We start from the raw sequence: 24251 nt of genomic DNA on the forward strand, positions 1-24251 counted from the left end.
TTCTTGCTTGGTTACTCCACTACTAGCAAGGCATATAGAGTTTGGAATTTGGCTAGTGGTACTCTTGAGGAGGTTCATGATGTGGAGTTTGATGAAACAAATAGTTCCCAAGAGGAAGATGAGAATCTAGATGATGTAAGAGGCACTTAATTGGTCAATGCAATGAAGAACATGGATATTGGTGATATAAGGCCTAGAGAGGTGATTGATGTTGAGGATGACAAGAATCAAGTGCTCTCTAACTCAAATGTGCAAGCTAGTGGTTCTCATGATCAAGTTCTAGCAAGAACTAGTGATGACAAAGTACAAGATCAACAAGTGGCTAGTTCATCATCTCAACCAAGTGATCTATCAAATGCAAGCAATCAAGTGCAAGTGCTTCAACCAACCAATGTTGTAAGAGATTATCCCTTGGACACTATCATTGGTGATATTTCAAGAGATATACAAACTAGATCAAGATTGGCTTCATTTTGTGAGCATTTCTCATTTGTGTCATCCATTGAACCTAAGAAGATAGATGAAGCTTTGAAGGATGTTGATTGGGTCAATGCTATGCATGAAGAGCTAAACAACTTCACAAAAAACCAAGTATGGGAGTTAGTTGAGAGGTCTAAGGATCATAATGTGATTGGAACCAAGTGGGTCTTTCGGAACAAGCAAGATCAAGATGGGATAGTAATAAGGAATAAAGCAAGATTAGTGGCTCAAGGTTACACTCAAGTTGAAGGTCTTGACTTTGGAGAAACATATGCCCCAGTTGCAAGATTGGAAGCAATTAGGATCTTGTTAGCCTATGCTTGTGCCTACAACATCAAGTTGTACCAAATGGATGTGAAGAGTGCATTTCTCAATGGGTACATCAATGAGTTTGTGTATGTTGAGCAACCTCCTGGTTTTGAAGATGAGAAGAAACCCAACCATGTTTACAAGTTGAGAAAGGCTTTGTATAGATTAAAACAAGCACCTAGAGCATGGTATGAGAGATTGAGAGATTTTCTACTCTCTAAGGGATTTAAGATGAGAAAGGTTGACACCACTCTCTTCATCAAGAATCTTGAAAATGACTTGTTTGTAATGCAAATCTATGTTGATGATATCATTTTTGGGTCAACAAATCAAGATTTTGTGAGGAGTTTGGCAAGATGATGGCAAGTGAGTTTGAGATGTCCATGATTAGAGAGCTTAGCTACTTCCTTGGTCTTCAAATCAAGCAAATGAAGAATGGCACATTTATGAGTCAAGACAAGTATATCAAGGACATGCTAAAAAAGTTTGGAATGGATGAAGCTAAAGCTATTAGTACACCAATAGGGACAAGTGGAAGCTTGGATAGTGATGCTAGTGGCAACATGGTGGATCAAAAGATGTATTGGTCTATGATTGGAAGCCTACTCTATGTGACCGTATCAAGGCCGGATGTGATGTTTAGTGTATGCATGTGTGCTAGATTCCAAGCCTCACCAAGAGAAAGTCATTCGAAAGCAACAAAGAGAATATTGAGGTACTTGAAGCATGCATAAAATGTTGGATTGTGGTATCCCAAAGGAGCAAGATTTGAGTTGATTGGATATTCGGACTCCGATTATGCGGGATGCAAAGTTGAGAGAAAGAGCACATCGGGCACATGTCAACTATTGGGAAGATCACTTGTGTCTTGGTCATCAAAGAAGCAAAACAGTGTAGCACTTTCAACCGCCGAAGCGGAGTACATTTCAGCCGGTAGTTGTTATGCTCAATTACTTTGGATGAAGGCTACTTTGAGTGACTTTGGAATTAAATTCAAGCAAGTGCCATTGCTATGTGACAATGAAGTGCCGTAAAGCTCACCAACAACCCGGTTCAACATTCATGAACAAAGCATATTGATGTCTACCATCATTTCATAAGAGATCACCAACAAAAGGGGGCATTTGCATTGAGAGTGTGGGCACCGAAGATCAACTTGCCGATATCTTTACCAAGCCACTTGATGAAAAGAGATTTTGCAAGCTAAGGAATGAATTGAACATACTTGACTTCTCCAATATGTGTTGATGCACCCCCCATTATATGACATGCCTCTCCATCGAACAAAGCAAGGTAAAGTTGATTGACATGTCATCCATCCATTGCTAAGGACTTGTTTAGTGCATCTAGTCATTCCTATCTTGTCCTAGGCTCATTCATGGAAATCAAATGAATTTTATGCTTGTATGGTACCACTATTGCTTGTATGCTTGAAATGATCTAGTGGTAGCATATAACATGTTTGTGGGCTTGTAAACCTAGTGTTTGGTCTAGAAAATAAGCTATAAGTGTTTAACTCAACATGGTACAAGATAACCCTTATTTAGAGGTATGAAGAAGCTTGTCCTTGGATCAAACCAAGTTAAATATCCTTCACAAGTAATCTAGATTGAACCAAATTGGGAAAATAATCCTTATTTCACATGGTTTCACCCCAACCTATCTATAATTTGAGCTCACATTTTGTACTAATTGTTGATAAAGGAGGATAGAACTTCACAAAGATATTAAGATAGGAGGAGCAAACAAATGAAATGATATTGTAAGGGGGTCAATAAAAAATGCACAAAAGTAGGGGGAGCAAGCTCATAAACTTGTATGTTGCATTTGAATGTGCATTTCATATATTTGCTTGCATGACACAAGTTTTAAATTTCAATATCCATGCTTGTGTGGTGTATGCTAGTTATATGCTTGAATGGTGAAATGAAAAACTAGCATGCATAGGCTAAAGTAACTAGACTTATGGTCATTCTATGGAAACTAGACCCTTGCTTGTAATGTTGATCTCATGGGGTATTCTAGTTTTTGTGTATGTCTAGTTACTAATGGTGCTAAGGATGGTACATTGGTGCACTCCGATTGGTATCACGCTTCAAAGGTCCATCTCTTATACCTTAGCATCATTTGGTAGACATTGTCTCCTATATTTTCTATCTAAGCATATGTGCAAGCTTCTTTCCAAACTCTTAGCACATATGTAGGGGGAGCAATCGCTACCATATGGGATTCATGAAACTTACCCATATTCTTTTATACATGGTAAATATGCTTGGGCAAGCAACATGGATTCACTTAAAATTCAATTCATATCTTTGTGTAAGGGTTGTCATCAATTACCAAAAAAGAGGAGATTGAAAGCTCTAGTTTGGTTTTGGTTAATTGATGAAACCTTAAGTGCTAACCTCATTTATCGAAGTGATTATGAGATAGGTAACACTACTCCAAGTGATAAAGCAATGGCGAAGATCATGACGATGGTGATGGCATGGTGATGATCAAATGCTTGAACTTGGAAAAGAAGAAAGAGAAAAACAAAAGGCTCAAGGCAAAGGTATAAATAGTAGGAGCCATTTTGTTTTAAGTGATCGAGACACTTAGTGAGTGTGATCACATTTAGGATTGATAGCCATACTATTAAGAGGGGTGAAACTCGTATTGAAATGCGGTTATCAAAATGCCACTAGATGCTCTAACTCATTGCATATGCATTTAGGATCTAGTGGAGTGCTGACACCCTTGAAAATGGTTGTGAAAATATGCTAACACATGTGCACAAGGTGATACACTTGGTGGTTGGCACATCTGAGCAAGGGTTAGAAACTTTACTAGCACCCTATATAGAAAAGATAGGGGTTCACAGAGTGACCGGACGCTGGTGATGCAGTGACCGGACGCTGGGTTCAGAGTTCGATCAGTGACAGCAGTAAGCACATGGTCTCGGTCTTATGACCGAACGCTGGCGTGTAAACTGACCGGACGCTCATGGTCTAAGTCCGGTCAGCGCTGACGTGAGGCGCACAGAGGAAACATTGAGTGACCGGACGCCGGGTGTGTCTAGTCGAGCTTGATCAGACGCGTCCAGTCATGAAATTTCGTGTTTGGAACCTTACTGGAAACGACCGGACACTGGGGTCCTGCGTCCGGTCACTTTCTAACTGACGCGTCCGGTCATCACTTGACTGTTGAGATTGGGCGATCGGCGTTTGAAGCCGATGACACGTGGCAAGCATCGGACGACCGAACGCTGGGGTCCTGTGTTCGGTCAATCTGACCGGAGCGTCCGGTCACCCCGTGTTGTGCCTAGTGAAGGGGTACAACGGCTCTATTCATGGGGGCTTCTATTTAAGCTCCATGGCCAGCTCAAGCTCACTCTCTTGGCCATTTGCATTGACATAGCAACCTTGTGAGGTTAGCCAAAGCTCTCCCACTCATCTCCATCATTGATCCATCATCATTGTGAGATTGGGAGAGAATCCAAGTGCATTGCTTGAGTGATAGCATATAGAGGCACTTGGTATTCGTGTTTCGCTGCGGGATTCACTTGTTTCTATTGGTGGTTGCCACCACCTAGACGGTTTGGTGCAGCGGAGGAGGATTGGCACGAGTCGGTGATTGTTCGTGGCCATCTCCGGTGATTGTGAGGGGATTTGTATCTTCCCCGGCGGAGCGCCGAAAGATAACTCTAGTGGATTGCTTGTGTCATTGAGTTACCTCACTTGTGGGTAGGTTCTTGCGGTGTCCACATTGTGTGGACGAGGTTTGTGCAACACCTCTTAGCCGCCGAACCACCAAGTGTTGGTCGACACAACGGGGACGTAGCGTGTTGGCATGCACGTGAACCTCGGGAGAAAATTTGTTGTCTCTTGCCATTTGGTATTCTCTCGGTGATTGATTTAATATTCACCTTGTGATTGGTTCACTCCTCTACACGACGGTATAATCACCCTACTCACTCATTTATATTCTTGCAAACTAGTTGTGGCAAGCTCTTTAGTGTAATTAGAATTGAGAGCTTGCTTTGTTATTTTAAGTTCATCTAGTGGAGCTCTTTAGAGTAGCAAGATTGAGAGCTCTTAGTGAGTAATAACATTGCAAGTTGTGTGCCTAGTAATCATTGCAACTAGAATTGTTGGATAGGTGGCTTGCAATCCTTGTAGAGCTAGAGCAAGTTTGCATTTCGCTATTTGTCATACTAATATAATTGCTCTAGTTGATTTGTAAATTTTTAAATAGGCTATTCACCCCCTCTAACCATATTAGGACCTTTCAAATGGCGATGGCTGGATCCCTAACCCTAACCCTTGTTCTCTGCTTGTGTTTGTGTGATTATGTGACTTTGAGTCTTTCATAAGTTCTGTGAACATGTAACTTTGAGTCTTTGATAAGTTCTCTGAACTTGTAACTTAAGATTAAGATGATCAAGTGTTTGAGGTGTTTGATATTTTGATCAGTTTGAGGTGTTTGAGATGATGAACTTGTCCCTGATATTTTGATCAGTTTGAGGTGTTTGATCACTTATAGTGCCAGTGCCGGCACGGGCACTGCTGGGCCGCCGTGCCCAGTAGCACGGCACGACACGGCTAAGACCTGATAGTGCCATACCTGAGCCGGCACCTCGATACGGCGGCACTAACAGGCACGGCACGGCTAGTCTACCGTGCAGCGTAGTGCCGTGCCTGGCCGGACCGTGCCTGGCCATGCCCATGCTAGTGTCGTGTCGGGCGGCCTGTTTGGCCAACTATAACTACAACCCGGCGCAGAACAACTGGGACCTAAGTGGGACGTACTGCGCCACGTGGGACGCCGGCCAGCCGCTGTCGTGGCATAGCAAGTACGGCTGGACCACCTTCTGCGGGCCTGCCAGCCCCACCGGACAGGCCGCGTGCGGGCAGTGTCTCCTGGTAAGCTCAGGCATTGATTTGACAACGTGGTGCTACCGTAAGCATTTACTAACTATAGTTTCATTAGGCTTAATAGATTTGTCTCGCTAATTAGTCTACTCATGTATAATTACTTCAATAATTAGCTCATGTTTAATCCTCCCAGTTAACGTCCGAACGTCCAATATGACACGACTAAACTTTAGCCCCTATATCCAGACACATCCCTAGTTACCCGGATTTTAGTGTCGATTATTACTCATGGTCATGGATGCCTTTCGCACATGTACACAGGTGACGAACACGGCGACTGGGGCGTCGCTCACGGTGAGGATCGTGGACCAGTGCAGCAACGGCGGGCTGGACCTGGACTACGACACGGCGTTCAAGCCGCTTGACACCGACGGGCAGGGCATCAATGCCGGCCACCTCACCGTCAACGTACTACCAGTTTGTCAACTGCGGCGACAACTGATGATTCTTCGATCACTAGTAGCAGCGTCCGCGCGTATACTGCTAGTAGCATATATATTAATTCTTCCAAGAATTATATGTATGTGATCCCACACGTACCTATTGAATCATTGCAAGCATTGCTATTGAAATAAAGAGTTGAATAAACTGAATTATGTGAGTACTCGACTACCCGTGTCCGGTCATGTCGCAGAAATGCAAAACACCTACGTAAAGGTCAGCGTATGGACTGTTCCATATCATTGGTGGATTCTACGGTTCTCACGTTGGAGCCCTCCGGTGCATATATATACAAATAAAAATAAGAAAACTTTTCCAATTTAAATTTCTTGAGTTTGGTTTAGGTTGCATCCATCTAATTTGGGTGTTTGAACTGAGCTACCGAGTGCTAATTTTTCACAAGTGTATCATCTCCACTCACTAGACTAACTTAATAGGTCAAGCTACCCATTCATATCGCCCGGTTCGCTTGAACTTATCATCCTCGCTTATCAGTCATGGAACATTATTTTTCTCTGACAATAAATCAGCTTCAGCCGGTTTATGAGCCGCAGAAACCATCAGCCAAACAGCCTCTCAGTGTTCCTTAGCATCAAACGACACTTTGAACTAGCTCGTCCTTAGCTTTTCATGCATATCCTTTGGAAGTGATTGAAATCCCAGCCTCATTAGGGGCATAAAACCATAAGAGCCAAATCAATATCCATCATTATGACCTTGTTAAGTAATGTCGCTGCAAAACACACGTTGTTCATAATAATTATGTCGCCATTAATCGTACGTAAAACCATATTAAGGACCTAGATGCTTTCAATATAATTTGTAAACCGAAGAAATGGTCAACTTGAGAGCTAAGCATACATCTAAAAGTTTAATTACCAATCCACTCCGCCACTATATGCTAGATGAAATCCCAACTTGATGCGACCATTATAGATTATATATGCTTCCTTCCTGCCAGTAGATCACTACTACAATAGTTTCATCACTGCCGAGCATCAACCCCACATTACCATTGGTTTTGCCGAGCATCAACCTCACATTACAGGTGTGATAATGTTTGGCAACGGACCAAACAGGTCATAATAAATCCTACACGAATTGGAATTGCATGGAACTTAGAATTTTATAGGAGTTTGAAATACATAAAAAGTTTTGGCCCTTTTTTCAATGCGCCGAGAAATTTCGTACATCCTCTGTGAACATGCATACGAAAGCTGGGACGACGAAAGGGTCGTTTTGAGTGTGAAATTTTTGTATTTTGGTCTTTTTTGAAAATAATTTTTAGAAAAATACCTACGCCAAAATATTTTCTGAAAATAGACCATTTTTAGACGTCTTAGCACATGACGCCGAGATATGAGGCTCGGTGTCGAGTGACACGACGCCGAGGTATTGCCACGTCACGGACGACCGGGGTCGTTGGCGACACGGTGGCGCGTGGGGTCCCAGACGTCGGCGTCGTGGCAGCCAACGCCAAGGGCCCAACCTCGGCGTGGCTGGACAGCGCGCCGAGCTATTGGCACCATCCGGAGCGCGGCCCAGGCGGCCCAACAATGCACGGTGGCCTAGTAGCTCGACGTTGGGTCACTTAACGCCGAGCCTCCAGACCTCGGCGCGGCCCAACTCAACGCCGAGGTCTGGTCCCTTGAGGCCGCGCCGAGGCCCCCTTCTTCTTCCTCCCTCCATTCTGAAACCGCCGGCCTCCTCTCTTTCTCTTCTCCCCCGCGCCGCCACCAAACCCTAGGCTCCAAAATCGACCCTAGGTGCCACGATCTCGGCTCCCGAAGATTCCTCGAGGTAATGGTCCCCCCGCTCCTCCATTCTATCCACGTAGATGTGCTTACATTGTCCCTAATCATGTGGAATCATGGGTGTATGGTGTTTTGGTATATTTGTGTTTGCATTTGCAAAATGTATGACTTAGGATGATTGAGTGCATTGTTGTTTAACTGTTTTATGTGCTGAACATGTTAGGTTAGTTTGATTTCTAGTTATTTTGGTCATTAGGGTTCTTTGTTTATTTTAGGTGTCATTAGGGTTAGTTATTTGTTGATCATTAGGGTTAGTATGTATTTTATTTATTTATTGGCCATTACATTTCAATTTTGTACGACTAGAAATGATTATGTTGTTGGGGTTGAAAAAGATGAAATGATATATTTTAGTTTCTACTTATTGGATTGAAACTCGCATGATATATTGATATGTGACACTACTTGTTGTGTGATGGCTGTAGATGGATAAATTAGTGAGGTTGCATCATAGAGGCCGTATTGTTAGGACAAGAGATGATAGTTTAGAATTTCTGGACATGTGCGAGGAGTTGTTGATTTTTTCTGAAACACCATCTTTGACCCAGTTAGTGGAGCGAGTGAAGGTTAAGTTAGGCTAGAATGAATGAGACGTGCATGTTCAGTTTGAAGGTGTCATAGATGTTGGGTCATCGAAGGGTCCTCGGATCAAGCGGTTGCTCAAAATTACAAGCGAGACTGAATGGAATGATTACAAGGCAGTTGTATTGGCCTCAGAAGTGCGATCTTTGAATTTAGTAGTAAGTAAGGAGTCCGGTTTAGGAAATGATAACTTCGAAGCATGGCCATCTTCCCCTGCTCATATAGGTTATGGTCCTTTGTCTGAAGAAGAAATACTTGTCACACAACTAGGCTACAGTGGAGATGAGGAAGAGAATCCGGTTGCTAATGGTGAGGGCAATCATGATAGTGATGAAGAGGATGATGATTATGTAATTGGTGATGCAGAAGAAGGTTTGGACGACGCTAGCGGAGACTTTTCTATTGAGGATGAGCTCAGCGATGAAGATGATCTCAGTGGTGAAGAAGACTTTGGTGATGCTAGGGCTACGAACTGTTTTGACATGGAGATAGCTGTAGATGATGAATCCTTCGTAGAGGAGATAGCCGAAGACTCTGATGACGATCGCCCTGTTGGTCGTCTCAATTTTAGGAAAATAGAGATATTGTCTAGGGTCTTGCCTTGGAGAGATCCACTAGTTGGTGATTTCGAGGACCTTAGCCATGGTCATAGGGCAGTAGCTGATGGTGGGCCAAGTGATACAACTGTGTCTGATGTTAGCGGTTGCCTCATCATACGGAAGGGCATATTGTTTGCTACCATGGATGAATTGAAATCATGGTTGCAAGAGTACTCCATTGTACACAACCGACCTTTTAGGGTCATCAATTCATTCAAGGAGAAGAGGTACAGTGTTGCTTGTGAAGAACAACAGTGTGGTTGGAGAGTATGTGCTAGGAAGACGAAGGCAGGCAAATGGAAGATTACCTCAGTGAAGTAACCACATGTTTGTGCCACTGCTGAGGCAGAAGAGAACCATCTGCAGCTCAATTCTAGGTTCATTGCAAGGTAGTTATGCCCCGTGGTGAAGCATATGCCAACCATTATGGTGTCTACGTTGGTTGAGATCATCTTCCAACGGTACAATTAATATGTCAAGTATGGGAAAGCATGGAAGGCAAAGCAGCGTGCACTGGAAATAATATTTGGAAATTGGGAAGAAGCTTATGAGCGCCTTCCTGTAATGTTGAACGCAATGAGGGCTATAAATCCTGGGATGCACTTCGAGTATTTACCTAAGGAGGGTGAAACAAGGAATGGTAGCTAGGTATTTGGAAGGGCGTTTTGGGCGTTCGGGCAGAGCATCGAAGCATTCAAGCATTGCAGGCCCGTCGTCTCAATTGACGGGACCTTTCTTATAGGGAAATTTGAAGGCACAATGCTTATTTGTATTGGGACAGATGCAGAAGACCAGCTTATGCCATTGGCCTTTGTGATTGTTCGGAAGGAGGACACGGATAGTTGGTGTTGGTTTCTTAGGCTAGTAAGACAAGTGGTAATTGGTCTGGGACGTGATGTTTGTGTGATATCCGATAGGCATGCTGGTATTCTGAATGCCGTAGAACAAGAGATTCCTAGTTACGGCCAAATACATCACCGGTGGTGCACCAGACACCTTGCTCAGAATCTTATAAGGCGTGATCACACAAAGGACAACTTCAAATTATTTGAGGAGGTTTGCAGGCAGCGAGAGGTTCAATTATTCAAAGACAAGTTAGATGCCCTGAAGTTAGCCACAAATGTTGATGGCAGGCAATTCTTGAGCGAGTTGATGGCGTCGAAGGATAAGTGGTCACTTGCATATGACACCGGTGGTTGGAGATGGGGCTTCATGACTAGTAACATGGCAGAGATGTTCAATAGCCTTCTAAGAGGTTGTCGTGGTCTGCCTGTGACTGCTATTGCCTTATTCACCTTCTACAAGTTGAATTCTTGGTTCGTTTCAAGGAAGAAGCATGCGAGGTCTCTATGGATAGCAGGCAAAGCTTGGCCACTTTTAGCATCTCAGGAACTAGCTTTCTCAAAGAAAAAGTCTAAACGACAGAAGGGTTCATGTTTCGATCCGATCAACCATGGATATGAGATTCTAGAGGGTAGTGGAACTAACATTGGTGGTGAAGACCAGGGTGCTCGAAAACATAAAGTAGTGATCAATGAGAACAAGTGTACGTGTGGAAAACCGATCATATACCATAGGCCTTGCTCCCACATGATTACAGCCTGTCGCCTTAGACGTGTTGACACTGAGGTTCCTCCCCGTATGGTCATAGAGTTCTCTTTGAGGAACCTAATGAGCACCTGGAATCCTCAGTTCAAGCCATTTCTTGACGAGAGTCAATGGCCTACTTATGATGGCCTCAAGTATGTGGTTGATCTTGGTTTACTCTAGAAGAGTAGAGGACCTAGGCGGCGGAAGCGGTTCAGGATGGACATGGACCGAGCCACGAAAGGTAGATTAACCACGAGTAAGGTTGGGAGACATTTTGTAGAGGACACCCAAAAGAGTCGTTGCTCTAGTTGCCATAAGCCGGGCCACAATAAGAGAAAATGTCCTGAACTACTTAGACAACAGGTATCCACCAAGCTAGCTACTTGAATTGCTTTGTGTAATAGTACATTAGTTTACTTTTGTTTTTTTATTTTTATGTTACTTTGTACCACATACACATGCTTTAACTTATACTAATGCTTTGGCATTGCTTATGTTGCAGGATGGATTGGTTCCCCCTTCTTGATCCAAGGTTCGATGAGCACCACCGGGCTCGAAGGATCGAGAACGGAGAGGTATATTCAGCAATTCGTATGAAACGGTGCATTGTTCATCTTTTGGTCTATAGTCCATGCTCTTTATAAAGTGACATGAACTAATACTTTTTCATGCTTCTCTTTTTTTTTGTAGGTTTTGAATGTGTTGAGGCCAATGACACATGAGGCCTCTACGACCATGGTCTACGACGAGAGGTACACGTCCCTCCTGAAGCCGGCGAACCTTGCTACCGTTGCTCGTGTTTGTCGTCGAGGCACGCCACCTTTCAACCCAGCGGCGCTGACAGCGTTGATAGATCGGTGGCGTCTAGAAACACACAGCTTTCACCTACCATGCGGGGAGATGACGGTCACTCTCGAGGACGTTGCCATGATCCTTGGAGTAAAAATCTGAGGATTCCCAGTGACAGGAGACACGGAGTCTAAAGGATGGCAACAGCAGGTTGAGCACTTCTTGGGACGGCCCCTAGCGGCAGTTGAGGCTAGCAAGAAACGGCGCAGCAGTGGGGTGTCCCTGAGGTGGCTCCGTTAGCAGTTTCGGGAGTGCCCACCCAACATAGACGCCCAGACCGTGACATACTACTGTCGGGCCTACGTCCTGCACATGTTTGGTACGGTTCTCTTCCCTGACGGCACTGGAGACACGGCGTCCTGGATGTACATCCCGTGCCTTGGGAACTGGGAGAATACCGGCAATAGGAGTTGGGGCTCGGCTATACTTGCCTTCCTGTACCATCAGCTTTGCGAGGCATGCTGCCGTCCTGGAGGCGCGCACGCTACAATGTCAGGGTGCATCACACTGTTGCAGGTAATAAAGCAAAGTTGTACAAGTTTCCACTACAATTCAATGTTTTTTCTTAACAAAAGTGATTAACATTCAAGTTTCCACTCTTTTTTGCAGATTTGGATGTGGGAGAGGCTTCCAGTTGGGAGACCGCATCAGCTTGATCCCCCACAACCTTGGTTTCCTCAAGGAGATGCAGTTGTCACCCCTACCGTGGCACACCTCTATGAGCGAGCCCATGGAACTTACCACATGTCACGCCACGCGTACATCAGCTTCACCAACGAGCTGGACACCCTTTTGCCACAGCATGTAAGTTTCCCACCCTTTTGGCCTAATCGAGGATATGTGCACAAATTGAGCGTCGAACAGTTAATGATGACGTTGTGTACAGGTTCAATGGCACCCATATCGGCGGAGGCAAGTCACGGATCTCAACTTGAGCTCCTTGTGCATGGCAGACATGGACGTCTGGACGATGAGGACCCCCTTATTTGTTTCTATGCAGTGGAGTACCATCTCCCTCACCGTGTAGCACGACAGTTTGGTAGGCTGCAGCCTTCTCCGCCCGATGATTTCTCTATCGGTTGGCCGCTCCACAAGTACGTAACATGCAATATTTTGTTCGTTTCACATGAATGAATCATTGAGTAGGCCTTCATATTCCTGCTATGGTGTAAAATTTGCAGGTTCAGCAGACAAAAAAATAAGAAGATCACCAACTGGCAGCTAGAGCACCAGCGCTACATTGATGAGTGGATGTTGATGGAGCAAAACAACATGGGCATCCACGCCGTCCATCGTGACAAGGCATTCGATGATTACCTTGTTTGGTTTGGTCAACGAACAAGGCTTCAATTGAGGCCCGCTTGGACGGAGCAAGACATTGCTGACATTGCGAGCGAGGATGAGGGCAACAACCCATATGACCAAGCTACCCGAGAAGGCAGGCAAGTTGAGATCGCCCCTGCGTTAGCCAGAGCTGTAAGTGATACAACTATTTCCATCTATGAGGTCTTTGCTGTCATGGAGACTTAAATTCTTGTTTTTGTTGCATAGAGCACGGAGATAATGAGGACAGTGGCCAAGCAAGGAAGGGCATTGATGATTCCTGTGGGCGATCCTGATGAGGCCTCCATGTTACGACAGCACATTCAGGTAGTCTCCTCTCATTCAGTTGATGTTACATCTTTATATAGTTTTGCGACCAACCCCACTTACTAATAGTGCTTTCAAAAATGCAGCGTGCCATGCATCGCCTCCGAAAGGTAGCTGCACGCCTTGGATGTAGACGTTCCCTGGATGTGGCAGTCCCACAACAGCTTGGTGCTGGACCTTCTACTACACATGTTGGAGGGACTTCATCTTCACATGATGCACATGGTGGCAGGACTTCTTCTTCACATGGTGCAGCAACTAGTGCAGAGGGTGGTCAAGGACATGGTCATTATGATGATGAAGATGATGAAGGACAGGGAGAGTACTATGATCATGAGTATGATGAGATTGGCATGTCCCAGCTTGGAGATGCACCCCAAGGAACTCAAGACCCCTCCGGTTCTAGACGTCCACAGAGGATGCTCAGACCAGTGGACAGGTACACTCTAGGTACCTATCCGTTTGGGAGGGGAAAGCGTTACGCTCGCCGTCCACGTTAAGATACAAGGAGCGATAAAAGATCCAAAGACTTCATATGCTATATTTTGTGCATGGACTATGTATGCATTGGACCTTATGTAATGCACTATGTATGGACCTTGTACTATGTTTGGACTATGTTGGTTTATTGATGAAGCATATGTATGGACTATGTTGGATGTTGAATGTGTTGGACTATGTTGGATGTTGAATGTGTTGGACCTTATGTATGTATGGATGTTGAATGAATGTGTATGTCGGTGTGGTCATTTGTTATGTGAAATTCTGTGTATTCTGTGTATTATGTTTTTTGGTGAACCCCAAGCTCGGCGTATCCACCATGATATTTAATTTAAGAAAAGCTATACTTTATTTCTGGAATGAAAATGTGATCCACGGTGAACCAAATCAAAGAAGAGATGATATATTTTGGTGAACCCAGGAGCAAGACGTCAATTGAACACACGCCGAGGGTGGGCACCTCGGCGTTTAGTCATTTGACGCTGACCACTGGTGCATACTGGATTCCTTTGCCTCGAAGCGCCGAGGTGCCCAACCTCGGCGTGCCGTAAATTGACGCCGAGCCATTAACCTTGGCGTGGGTCGACTAAGCGCCGAGGTTTGGCCCAAACCTGGTGCTAGGGTTGGCGTGGGCTGACTCGACGTCGAGCCTCAGCCCGCAAACGGCCGAGCCAAACCCTAGGGTTGGCGTGGGCCAACTCGACGCCAAGCCTCAGCCCAACTCGCAAACGGCCGAGCCAAACCCTAGGGTTGGCATGGGCCGACTCACCATCGAGCCTTCTATCTCGGCGTTGTCCGACTTGACGCCGAGCCTATGAATCATAAAATAGAAAGAATAAAGTATTAAAGACAGAGGTCTTGTAAACCTTTGGTTTGCAATCCTATTTGCATGATTCAAATGAAAAATCTTTCTCAACGATTCCTCTTCTACTAAAACGAGTTATACTAATAAGAGTAGATATGCTATATTTATGTTTGTTCCTGTAGGAAAAACTGAATGTTGGTTCGATTTCAATCCCCTATTTTTAGAGAGTCAAATCTTTTTTTCAGTTTGGGAATCAACCATAGTACATGAAACTTAGAGGTACGTAAACTACAATTTATGAAATAGCGAATGCACAACGATTACACTCACATCAAAACTAACAATGGCATGTCGCAAACTAAACCTAGCATGCCTTAGGGGATTGAAAGAAACAAGTGATACAAACATTGCAAAGGGTACACACTCACATGAAAACTAACAATGGCATGTTGCAAACTAAACCTAGCATGCCTTAGGAGATTGAAAAGAACAACTCATACAAGCATTCCACATTCGGATTGACTAACAAAGGTTGGTCCTAATAATGCTCCCACATATTGAACTGAGTTGCGCCTTCCCCATAGTATCCTCCAGTTGACGGAGGTGGTGGCGGTGGCGATGGCGGTGGAGAAGGAGGCCCGTCCTTCTTATGGCATGGGCACTCGCAGTACAGATTATTGCATAGTGCCTCCTCTGCATCATTGCTATAGTCGTCGTCCGACTTGTCCCTGTTACCACTTCCAGGGCCATACTCTAGGTCAAAGATGCGTCCCTGTAGATATGTGATGTACTATTGATGGAGATAGATAGGAGGAGGGTCGACCCATCTAGTGAAGCCACAGTTATCTGGACAGCTTGAATCCTAAAAACCCATCTACCAATAAGTACTACTAGAAACCAAATGCAAATCTAAAAAAGGAGAGAGTTCAAAGGAAATACAAATCCTCACGGGCATCTGAAGAAACGACGGCCTCCACCATCACAGTCGTTGTACATCTGTACAATGCAATCCAAACCGTGGCGGCATTTTGGCCAATCTTCAATGCGCTTGTCGTATGATCTAAGAGGTCTCTCACAGGTGAAGTCACTCTTTCTCTCCAAAGGAAATTCCTCTATTGGTTCTTCAAAAGAATCAGGACCCAGAGAACCCTCCCACGCAATCGGAGGTCCCTTCCTCACCCCCTTTCCTCTCCCTCCGTCGAAACCCTTTCCACTCGAGGAACCTCCGCTCGACATTTCCTAAAACTAAACCAGAAAACAAGTTGTGTGGATGTGGAGCAAGACATGGACCACTATATATAGAGATGAAGGCAGGTTCACCATGAATGCTACTTGACAAAAAACTTGTGTGCGTACTCATTTATTGAATCTGCAAAGGCTAGATGCTTCATCTGAAAAGCCTACAACCATGACCGGTCATTTCATCTGAAAAGGCTACACCTGTGTTTTGTCACTTCATCTAAATACAGTACATCACTCTGATATTAATTCACTGCGTATACGGATACAACAGTAAACGAATCTAGGCTTTTCAGTGAGTTTTCAAATAGACTTTTCATTGACTGCAATAGTACTTGTAGCCCTTTCAGTGACTGCAACAGCACAAGTAGCCTTTTCAGTGATACAAATAGTAGCACTACAGTCTTAGGATAGTTAATGAAGTACAGGGCATAAGACCATCTGAAATAAAAGCATAGTGCATTACAACATAGTAAAAAAAGTCCAGGGCTACACGACATCGCTCGTGAATAAACCAAATACCTACTGAGTGCAGCGAGGCCACTTTCTCTTCCTCTGGGCATCGGGATTCTCCTCCATCGCTGCCTTCGCTCGGCGCACACGCTCAAGCTTCTTCTCCCTCTCCGCCCTGTACGCAGCAACACGCCTCCTTTCCTCCTCTTCCTTATGCTCCTTTTCTATAGCCTCCAGTCTGCGTCTCTGCTCAAACCTCTCCTTAACCTCCGCATCCCACTCCTTCAGTCCTTCTAGATGCTACTTGTCCGACTCCTTGATCTCAGTGTCAATCCACTGCTCAAAGTCACACAATGGTGGAACGGTCTGCAAGAAAAACAAATTATTACAAAATAAATAAATAAGCAATACTTAATATCACAAGAAAATTAATTAACACACAATAAAAATTCCTCACAAACGATGCACGGCGCTGTTGCTTTGTAGGTTCCCATGCATAATTGGGACACATCTAGTACCTCTGTCTATATGTTTCCTCATCTTCAGAGATGTCTACCTTGCAAGGATCACCATAAAAGCACATTGGTCGAGGAACACCTTCAGGGAGAGGCTTTAGGTCATAGGGATTTGCCCTCTGACGACCATAGCTACAATTGAAAGAATTTAGTCATATTAACGGAGAACCAAACCTAAACCTAGGGTTTTCTATTTGTTGCACAGATAATGAATAAACATTGGGATTACCTTGGAATACGAGCTTTACCACGCCTTGGCATCCTAACATTACGTAGAAAAAAAAATCAATCCAAAGTACCTTGCAACGAATGTAAAGCTACTAACACTAAATCACCATACCTTCCAAATAAGCTTTTCATTACAAACCCTAAGCACATTTGAATCCCAACAAACACAAAATTTAACTTAATGATTATAAACCATAACATATACAACAACAACAGCAACAACCATACATTTAGGTCATTCAATCATTTGAACCACCATACATTGCACGAATGACATAAACATGAACCAAACCTATAATGCCAAGTTCAAAAACAAACGAATCTAAATGGATGAAATAAAAGAGGGGAAAGAGGAGTACCTTAGCAAAACGCCTTGGTCATAAAAATTGAAATGTAATAGCCAACAAATAAATAAAATACATACTAACCCTAATGACCAACAAATAACTAACCCTAATAACACCTACAATAAACAAAGAACCCTAATGACCAAAATAACTAGAAACCAAACTAACCTAACATGTTCAGCACATAAAACAGTTAAACAACAATGCACTCAATCATCCTAAGCCATACATTTTGCAAATGCAAACACAAATATACCAAAACACCATACACCCATGATTCCATATGATTAGAGACAATGCAAGCACATCTACGCGGATAGATTGGAGGAGGAGAGGGACCATTACCTCGAGGAAGCTTCGGGAGATAAGATCCGGGCACCTAGAGTCGTATTTGGGGGTTAGAGTTTCGTGGGGGCCGTGGGGGATTTGGGAGCCGGCGGTCTTCAGAATTTGGGAGCCGTGGGGGAAAGGAGGAGGGGAGGGAAGAAGAAGAAGGGGGCCTCGGCCTCAAGGGACCAGACCTCAGTGTTGAGTCGGGCCGCGCCGAGGTCTGGAGGCTCGGCGTTAAGTGACCCAACGCCGAGCTACTGGGCCACCGTGCGTTGTTGGGCTGCCTGGGCCGCGCTCCGGATGGTGCCAATAGCTCAGCGCGCTGTCCAGCCGCGCCGAGGTTGGGCCCTTGGCGTTGGCTGCCACGACGCCGACGTCTGGGACCCCACGCGCCACCGTGTCGCCGACGACCCCGGTCGTCCGTGACGTGGCAATACCTCGGCGTCGTGTCACTCGACGCCGAGCCTCATATCTCGGCGTCATGTGCTAAGACGCCTAAAAATGATCTATTTTCAGAAAATGTTTTGGCGTAGGTATTTTTCTAAAAATTATTTTCAAAAGAGACCAAAATACAAAAATTTCACGTTTTGAGTCGGCGCCCCGGTGCTTGCTAGCTAGCTGGGGATGTGGGCAGTATCAGACAAGAGACAACACGCGCATGCAAGCGAGGGTTCAGCGGCAATTTGGAAGCTCTCACGCCCGACTCTCACGCGCATAGGTCAGCATCGTCGTTGGAACATGGCGATCGATCGATGAGAAGCTAGCTAGCTTTGGATAAGGCTGCTGATCGAGGCTAGCCTCTAGCAGCGTAACGTATACACGTAAGCCATCAACGTGTGTGTTTGATGTGCTGAGTTGCTCGGCTTCAAAGCTCAAGCAGGAGTCTACATTGTCCGGCTCCCAGTCACACTATATATACAAAGCCCCTGAGATCGATCGAGCTAGAAGATCCATACCCCCACCACCATAACTTGAACACACCATCATCACTGAGGACAGCGATCGTGTACGTGCCACTACTTTTGTTGCATCCGACGTCAAGTTGCATTGGTACAAGGAGATATATATCTATCTCAGAAGGCAAGCTAGCCATGGCGGCGATGATCACCGGCGCGCGGGCGCTCACGGTGGCCACCCTCCTCTGCGCCGCCGCGGCTGCGGCCGCCGCGCAGCAGGCATCCAACGTGCGGGCGACGTTGTGGCGGCAGCAGTACGGCTGGACCGCCTTCTGCGGCCCCTCGGGACCTAAGGGTCAGGCCGCCTGCGGCAAGTGTATCCGGGTAAGAAGATAGATGCTGCTGATTCTTCAGCGCCTGTGGGCTGTGAGCTGTGAGCATACGTCGGGTACACTACTGGAAACAGAGACTTTGCCGAGTGTAAATTTCTTTGCCGAGTGTCAAAAATCGGACACTCGGTAAAGATCTTCTTTGCCGAGTGCAGCACTCGGCAAAGAATTGCACTCGGCAAAGATTTCTTTGCCGAGCGCCGGGCACTCGGCAAACACAGGCACTCGGCAAAGGACTTCTTTGCCGAGCGCCAAACTCTCGGCAAAATCTATACACTCGGCATAGGCTGCCCGTGAAACGGCGCCGTGCCACGTCCTTCTTTGCCGAGCGCCTGCGGTTAGGCACTCGGCAAAGATTTTTTTTTTAATTTCTTTGCCGAGTGCCCCAGATCTGGCGCTCGGCAAAGATTTTTTTTTATTTTTTTTAAATTCTTTGCCGAGCGTCTCCGATCTGGCGCTCGGCAAAGAAAAATTTTTTATTTTTAAAATACTTTGCCGAGTGCTCCCTGGACGGCACTCGGCAAAGATTTAAATTTTTTTTAATTATTTCTTTGCCGAGTGCTCCTGTGTATGCACTCGGCAAAGAGCAAAATTTAAAAAAAAATTAAAACATTCTTTGCCGAGTGCCTGACGGCTGGCACTCGGCAAAGACACCCTTTGCCGAGTGCCATGCCCCGGCACTCGGCAAAGTTTTTTTGTTTTTTTGTTTTTGGCCTCCAATTTTTTTGTGCAGCCTTTTTAAAGCACCAGGAACTCCTAGTTACAATTTGGAGATTTTTTTGTGGCTTTTTGTTATATTTAGTTACTTTATTTCGTTTACTTGAATTTTTCTGGAAATTAGAAATTTGAACTGCACGTGGTACGAATAATGGAGTTTAATGATTCGAAAATTGATAGTCATGTTAGTGTGTATTATGAGAGGCCGTATCCAGGAACGGACCCGAAATTTCGGTTATCTCGTTCACGAAACATGTCCGCGAAATTGCGTGTGAAGTGTTTATAAATTCTATAAAATGCAAACGAAGTCCAAAAATCATGAAACATGTTGAGATGTCGTGATATCATATGTGGAGGCTATGATAAAAATTTCAGAAGATTTCGTGCACGTTGTCACGTACGATGCTTACAAACCAGGATTCCGTCTATCCAGGAAAAGATGTCTACATTGTGGCTCAACAGGCCGTCCAGGTTTATTATACGTCATACGCGTGCAAAGACGCCGAGCATCTTAAGGGTTGGTCTATTGTGCACAATGTATCGCCACACGGTAAACTACCTGTCCCAAACGATGAAGATTATAACTTCAACCCAAACACATATGATGGAGAGTTCTATCAAGAAGAGGGGCTACAAGGGAGGTTTGACATAGACTTAACCGAAGAGATAGGAATGGAAGTAGATAATGAAAGGGATGATGACGAGGACGCTGGAGACGAGGTGCGAAATCTGAAGGATATACAAATGCTTGAGCGATTACATTTCGGCAATGACAATGAAGACAACATTCCTCCTTCGGATAGTGTTGATGAGTTGGACAATGTTGATAGTGATGACGAGACCTATGATCCAGCTAATTTCAATCATGAAGATTATTTCTAATACATGTAATACTATGTTTTTTGTAATTATGTTTTGTTCATTTTTGCATATATTTCTAATACATGTAATACTATATTTTTTGTAATTATGTTTTGTTTATTTTTGCACCTATTTCTAATTATGTCTTGTTTTTCTTTTTTATTGCAGGTGATTGAACAAAGATGGCGGGCGACCGTCATAGGTCTGTGAACTCGATTTACCAAAGACAACGCCGGTCGCAGGAGGGGGCGGAGGGGGCGGCAGAGGGATCGAACAGGAGGAGGAGGACCGCTAGCCGCAGGAGGGGGCCGTCTCCTCCCACGCCACGTGAGGAGGACCGCCAGCCACAGGAGGAGGTGGCGCCCGTGGACGAGTCAGACGAGGAGTTGGTTCGGCAGACGGAGGAGGAGGAGGAGGAGGAGGAGGAGGAGGGGGAGGCGGCAGGCACGGGTTCTGCTTCCTCCAACTCCTCTTCGAGTGTCTACTTGCGAGGTCCCGCGAGTCTCCCACAGGTTCCGCTTCGTCACCAATGCCCACTGATTCGCCCCGAAGGACAAAAGTAAGTAACTGTATATGTTATCACCACTACTTCATATGATATGATGAAAAAAACTAATAATTTTTCTTAATTACTCGTGCAGGAACTGGGTGGTTGTGTCGGGTGGTAGCGCACGGCTAGTCAACGGCATCCTGGGTCTTCTGTGCAGGCAGCACTTCCCCGGCATTGTCACGTACGCATTGAAGACGGAGCCGGCCTACTCGTTTGACCACTACGTCGTCGCCTCCGATGCGGAGTACCCCAACAAGGCGGCGCGGGTGAAGGCAGAGTTTTGGGTAAGTCTCCCTTGCACAACATTGCTCAATACGTCGCATTCATTAGACTTTTCTTGAAATAATGAATCGATACATCGCTTTTGTATGCAGACTTATTACAGATGCGAGGAGGGATTTGAGGCCAGGGCGGAGCAGGCGACTACCAAAGCCTGTAAAAAACTCGTCACCGACATGCATCACGAGGCGCGCATCCAGGCCATCGTAACCTACTACGGGTCGAAGCTTGGAGAGAGGAAAACCAAGAAAGACGCAAGAGAGATGCAGCTGACCCGGGAGCAGTACCTTGAGGTAAATGAAGAACATCAACATTGATTCGATTTGAGATTAAGTTGGTTTAATTTGATCTTCTTATATATCCAATACTTGATGACGTGTAGGTGATTCCCTGGTGGTGCCAAGCGTATCCCGAGTGTTGGGCGATGATGGTGGACAGGTGGTTCACGGAGGAGTACCTCAAGATGCACAGGGATACCCGGGACCGTCATTTACTGATGCAAGGTCCAGCACACCATCAAGGCAGCCGCAACCTCGCCGGATACAAACAAGCATGGGTATGCGAATTGATTTATCTATTGTCACGCTCAGTTCTGTCTGATTTCTAATCATCGTGCTGTCTTTCTCGCAGTCGGCGTCACATAGTGGCCAGGCTTGCTCGGACTTCCAGGCATGGTGTATGGCCCACAAGGGTAAGGCGACGTCCGATGTCTCCTTCAACCTGGAGGACCCGCCCGAGGCATACACGAACCCGAGCGTCCACTCTCGCATCAGTGAGTACACTGAGGTGGCGAGGTCGCTCCATGGGGCAGACCACGATCCGAGCACCCAGGACTTCGATGGAGAGGCCGTCATGAGGGCGGGGCAAGGCAAGAAGCATGGACAGTTCTGGCTTGGCGACGGCGTCATCGACACGGCCTCTACTCCCTCTCTCTCCCAGATCCGAGCACGGAGCACGAGCGAGAGCCCGGCCATTCGCACACGGCCGACCGCTGCACAGCACCGGGTCGACGCACTCGAGGTTATTCCTGTTTTACTCGTCATACATTGATCTTTACACACCTTAATTAGCTTTGCATTACTGAAACATTGGAGTGAAATATTGCAGGCCCGGCTAGAACAAGAAATGAAGGAACGTCAGGAGCTGGGGGCCCAGTTGGAGGCCGAGCGGGCCGAGCGGCAGGCCTAGGCGTAGAGGCTGATGGACATTACGGATTTCCTACAAGGGCTTGGGCAACGTATGGGCTTGTCTCTGCCACCTGGGCTGTTGGTTCCACCTCCGCCTCCGCGTCCTGCAGCTGCAGCTACTCCTGTGAGTATCAAAGTTTTTTACTTTCACTTGTGCTTTGCTTGTATGGCCTCTATCGTCCTAGATTAGCTATCAAAATAATTTTGTCTCACATGCAATCTTTTCTCCTTTGTGCAGTCTCCATCTGACGGTGGTTCGAATAATCCACCTCATGCACCTACGAATGATGCACCTGGGCCTTCACCACAGTCGCAGTGGCCGAGATGAGTGCATGTTGTATTTTTTACATTTGTTGTTCACTTGGTGATGGACTTGTGATGCACTTGTGGACTTTGATGAACTTGTAAACTTATTTGGATGGACTTGAGCACTTATTATTACATATTGTGATGGATGTGTTATGGGCGGATGGATGTGTGGATGGATGAGATATATATGTGATGGATGAGATATATATGCGATGGATGAGATATATATGTGATGGATAAGATATATATGTGATATATGTTTGTATGAATGTATTTGTCATGATGGAACGCAAAAAAAAAATTATTTGCCGTTTTGGGTCACTTTGCCGAGTGTTGCACTCGGCAAAGGACCCCTTTGCCGAGCGCAATGGTCAAAACACTCGGCAAAGCTGGCAAAATGGGCGACCAGAAAACAGATTTTCCAGCTTTGCCGAGTGCTATGACTATAACACTCGGCAAAGAAATTTTAAAAAAAAATTTAAACTTGGCCGAGTGCCTTCCGTGTTGGCACTCGGCAAAGAGTTTAAAAAAAAAAAACTTTGCCGAGTGCCTGGAGTGGTGGCACTCGGCAAAGAAAATTTCCAAAAAAATAAAAGCTCTTTGCCGAGTGCCTGCCGGGTTGACGCTCGGCAAATAATTTTTTAAAAAAAAATAAAAAATCTTTGCCGAGTGCCTGGAGGCTTGGCACTCGGCAAAGAAAATTTTCAAAAAAAAAAATAAAAGCTCTTTGCCGAGTGCCTTCCGGGTTGGCGCTCGGCAAAGAATTTTTTTAAAAAAAAGGCTTTGCCGAGTGCATGGAGGTTTGGCACTCGGCAAAGAAAATTCTCAAAAAAAAATAGAAGCTCTTTGCCGAGTGCCTCACGTGTTGGCACTCGGCAAAGAAAGTTTTAAAAAAAAATTAAAAAAATCTTTGCCGAGTGCCGGCAGGGTTGACACTCGGCAAAGTGACCGTCAACGGAACCGGCGCCGTGACGGTCGCTTTTCTTTGCCGAGTGTTTCCGGGGCACTCGGCAAAGCCTTTGCCAAGTGCCCGATAAAATACACTCGGCAAAGAGTGCTTTGCCGATCAATTTTTTGCCGTGTGTGCTTTGCCGAGTGCCACACTCGGCAAAGGCTTTGCCGAGTGCAATATAGCCTTTGCCGAGTGCCTCAGGCACTCGGCAAAGAACCTGAATCCAGTAGTGGTACAGGCAGTTTTTGCTTCAGTAAATTAAAAGGTTGACGGCGAGCATGCATGTACGCAGGTGACGAACCGCGGGACGGGTGCGTCGACGACGGCGAGGATAGTGGACCAGTGCAGCAACGGCGGCCTCGACCTCGACTTCGAGACGGTGTTCAAGAAGATTGACACCGACGGCCGCGGCTACCAGATGGGCCACCTCGACGTCGACTACCAGTTTGTAGGCTGCTGAGAT

At 45.6% G+C, this 24251-nt stretch overlaps 1 protein-coding gene and 1 pseudogene across 1 annotated transcript; both read left to right on the forward strand.

Annotated features, from left to right (window-relative positions):
- Positions 1–3248: 3248 nt before the first annotated feature.
- On the forward strand, positions 3249–6147 carry LOC136489264 (pathogenesis-related protein PR-4-like; annotated as a pseudogene).
- Positions 6148–18729: 12582 nt separating this feature from the next.
- On the forward strand, positions 18730–24251 carry LOC136485301 (wheatwin-2-like). Its single transcript, XM_066482211.1, has 2 exons — positions 18730–18928; positions 24081–24251. The coding sequence occupies exons 1-2, from the start codon at positions 18740–18742 to the stop codon at positions 24246–24248; spliced, it is 357 nt and encodes a 118-aa protein (XP_066338308.1). The 5' UTR covers positions 18730–18739; the 3' UTR covers positions 24249–24251.

Source organism: Miscanthus floridulus, chromosome 10 (assembly GCF_019320115.1).
Source record: "Miscanthus floridulus cultivar M001 chromosome 10, ASM1932011v1, whole genome shotgun sequence".
NCBI lineage: Eukaryota > Viridiplantae > Streptophyta > Magnoliopsida > Poales > Poaceae > Miscanthus > Miscanthus floridulus.

Coding starts and splice junctions, on each gene's coding strand:
- LOC136485301 (XM_066482211.1), top strand. CDS start 18,740: ATGGCGGCGATGATCACCGGCGCGCGGGCGCTCACGGTGGCCACCCTC. Junction 18,929..24,080: donor CCTGCGGCAAGTGTATCCGG/GTAAGAAGATAG, acceptor GCATGTACGCAG/GTGACGAACCGCGGGACGGG.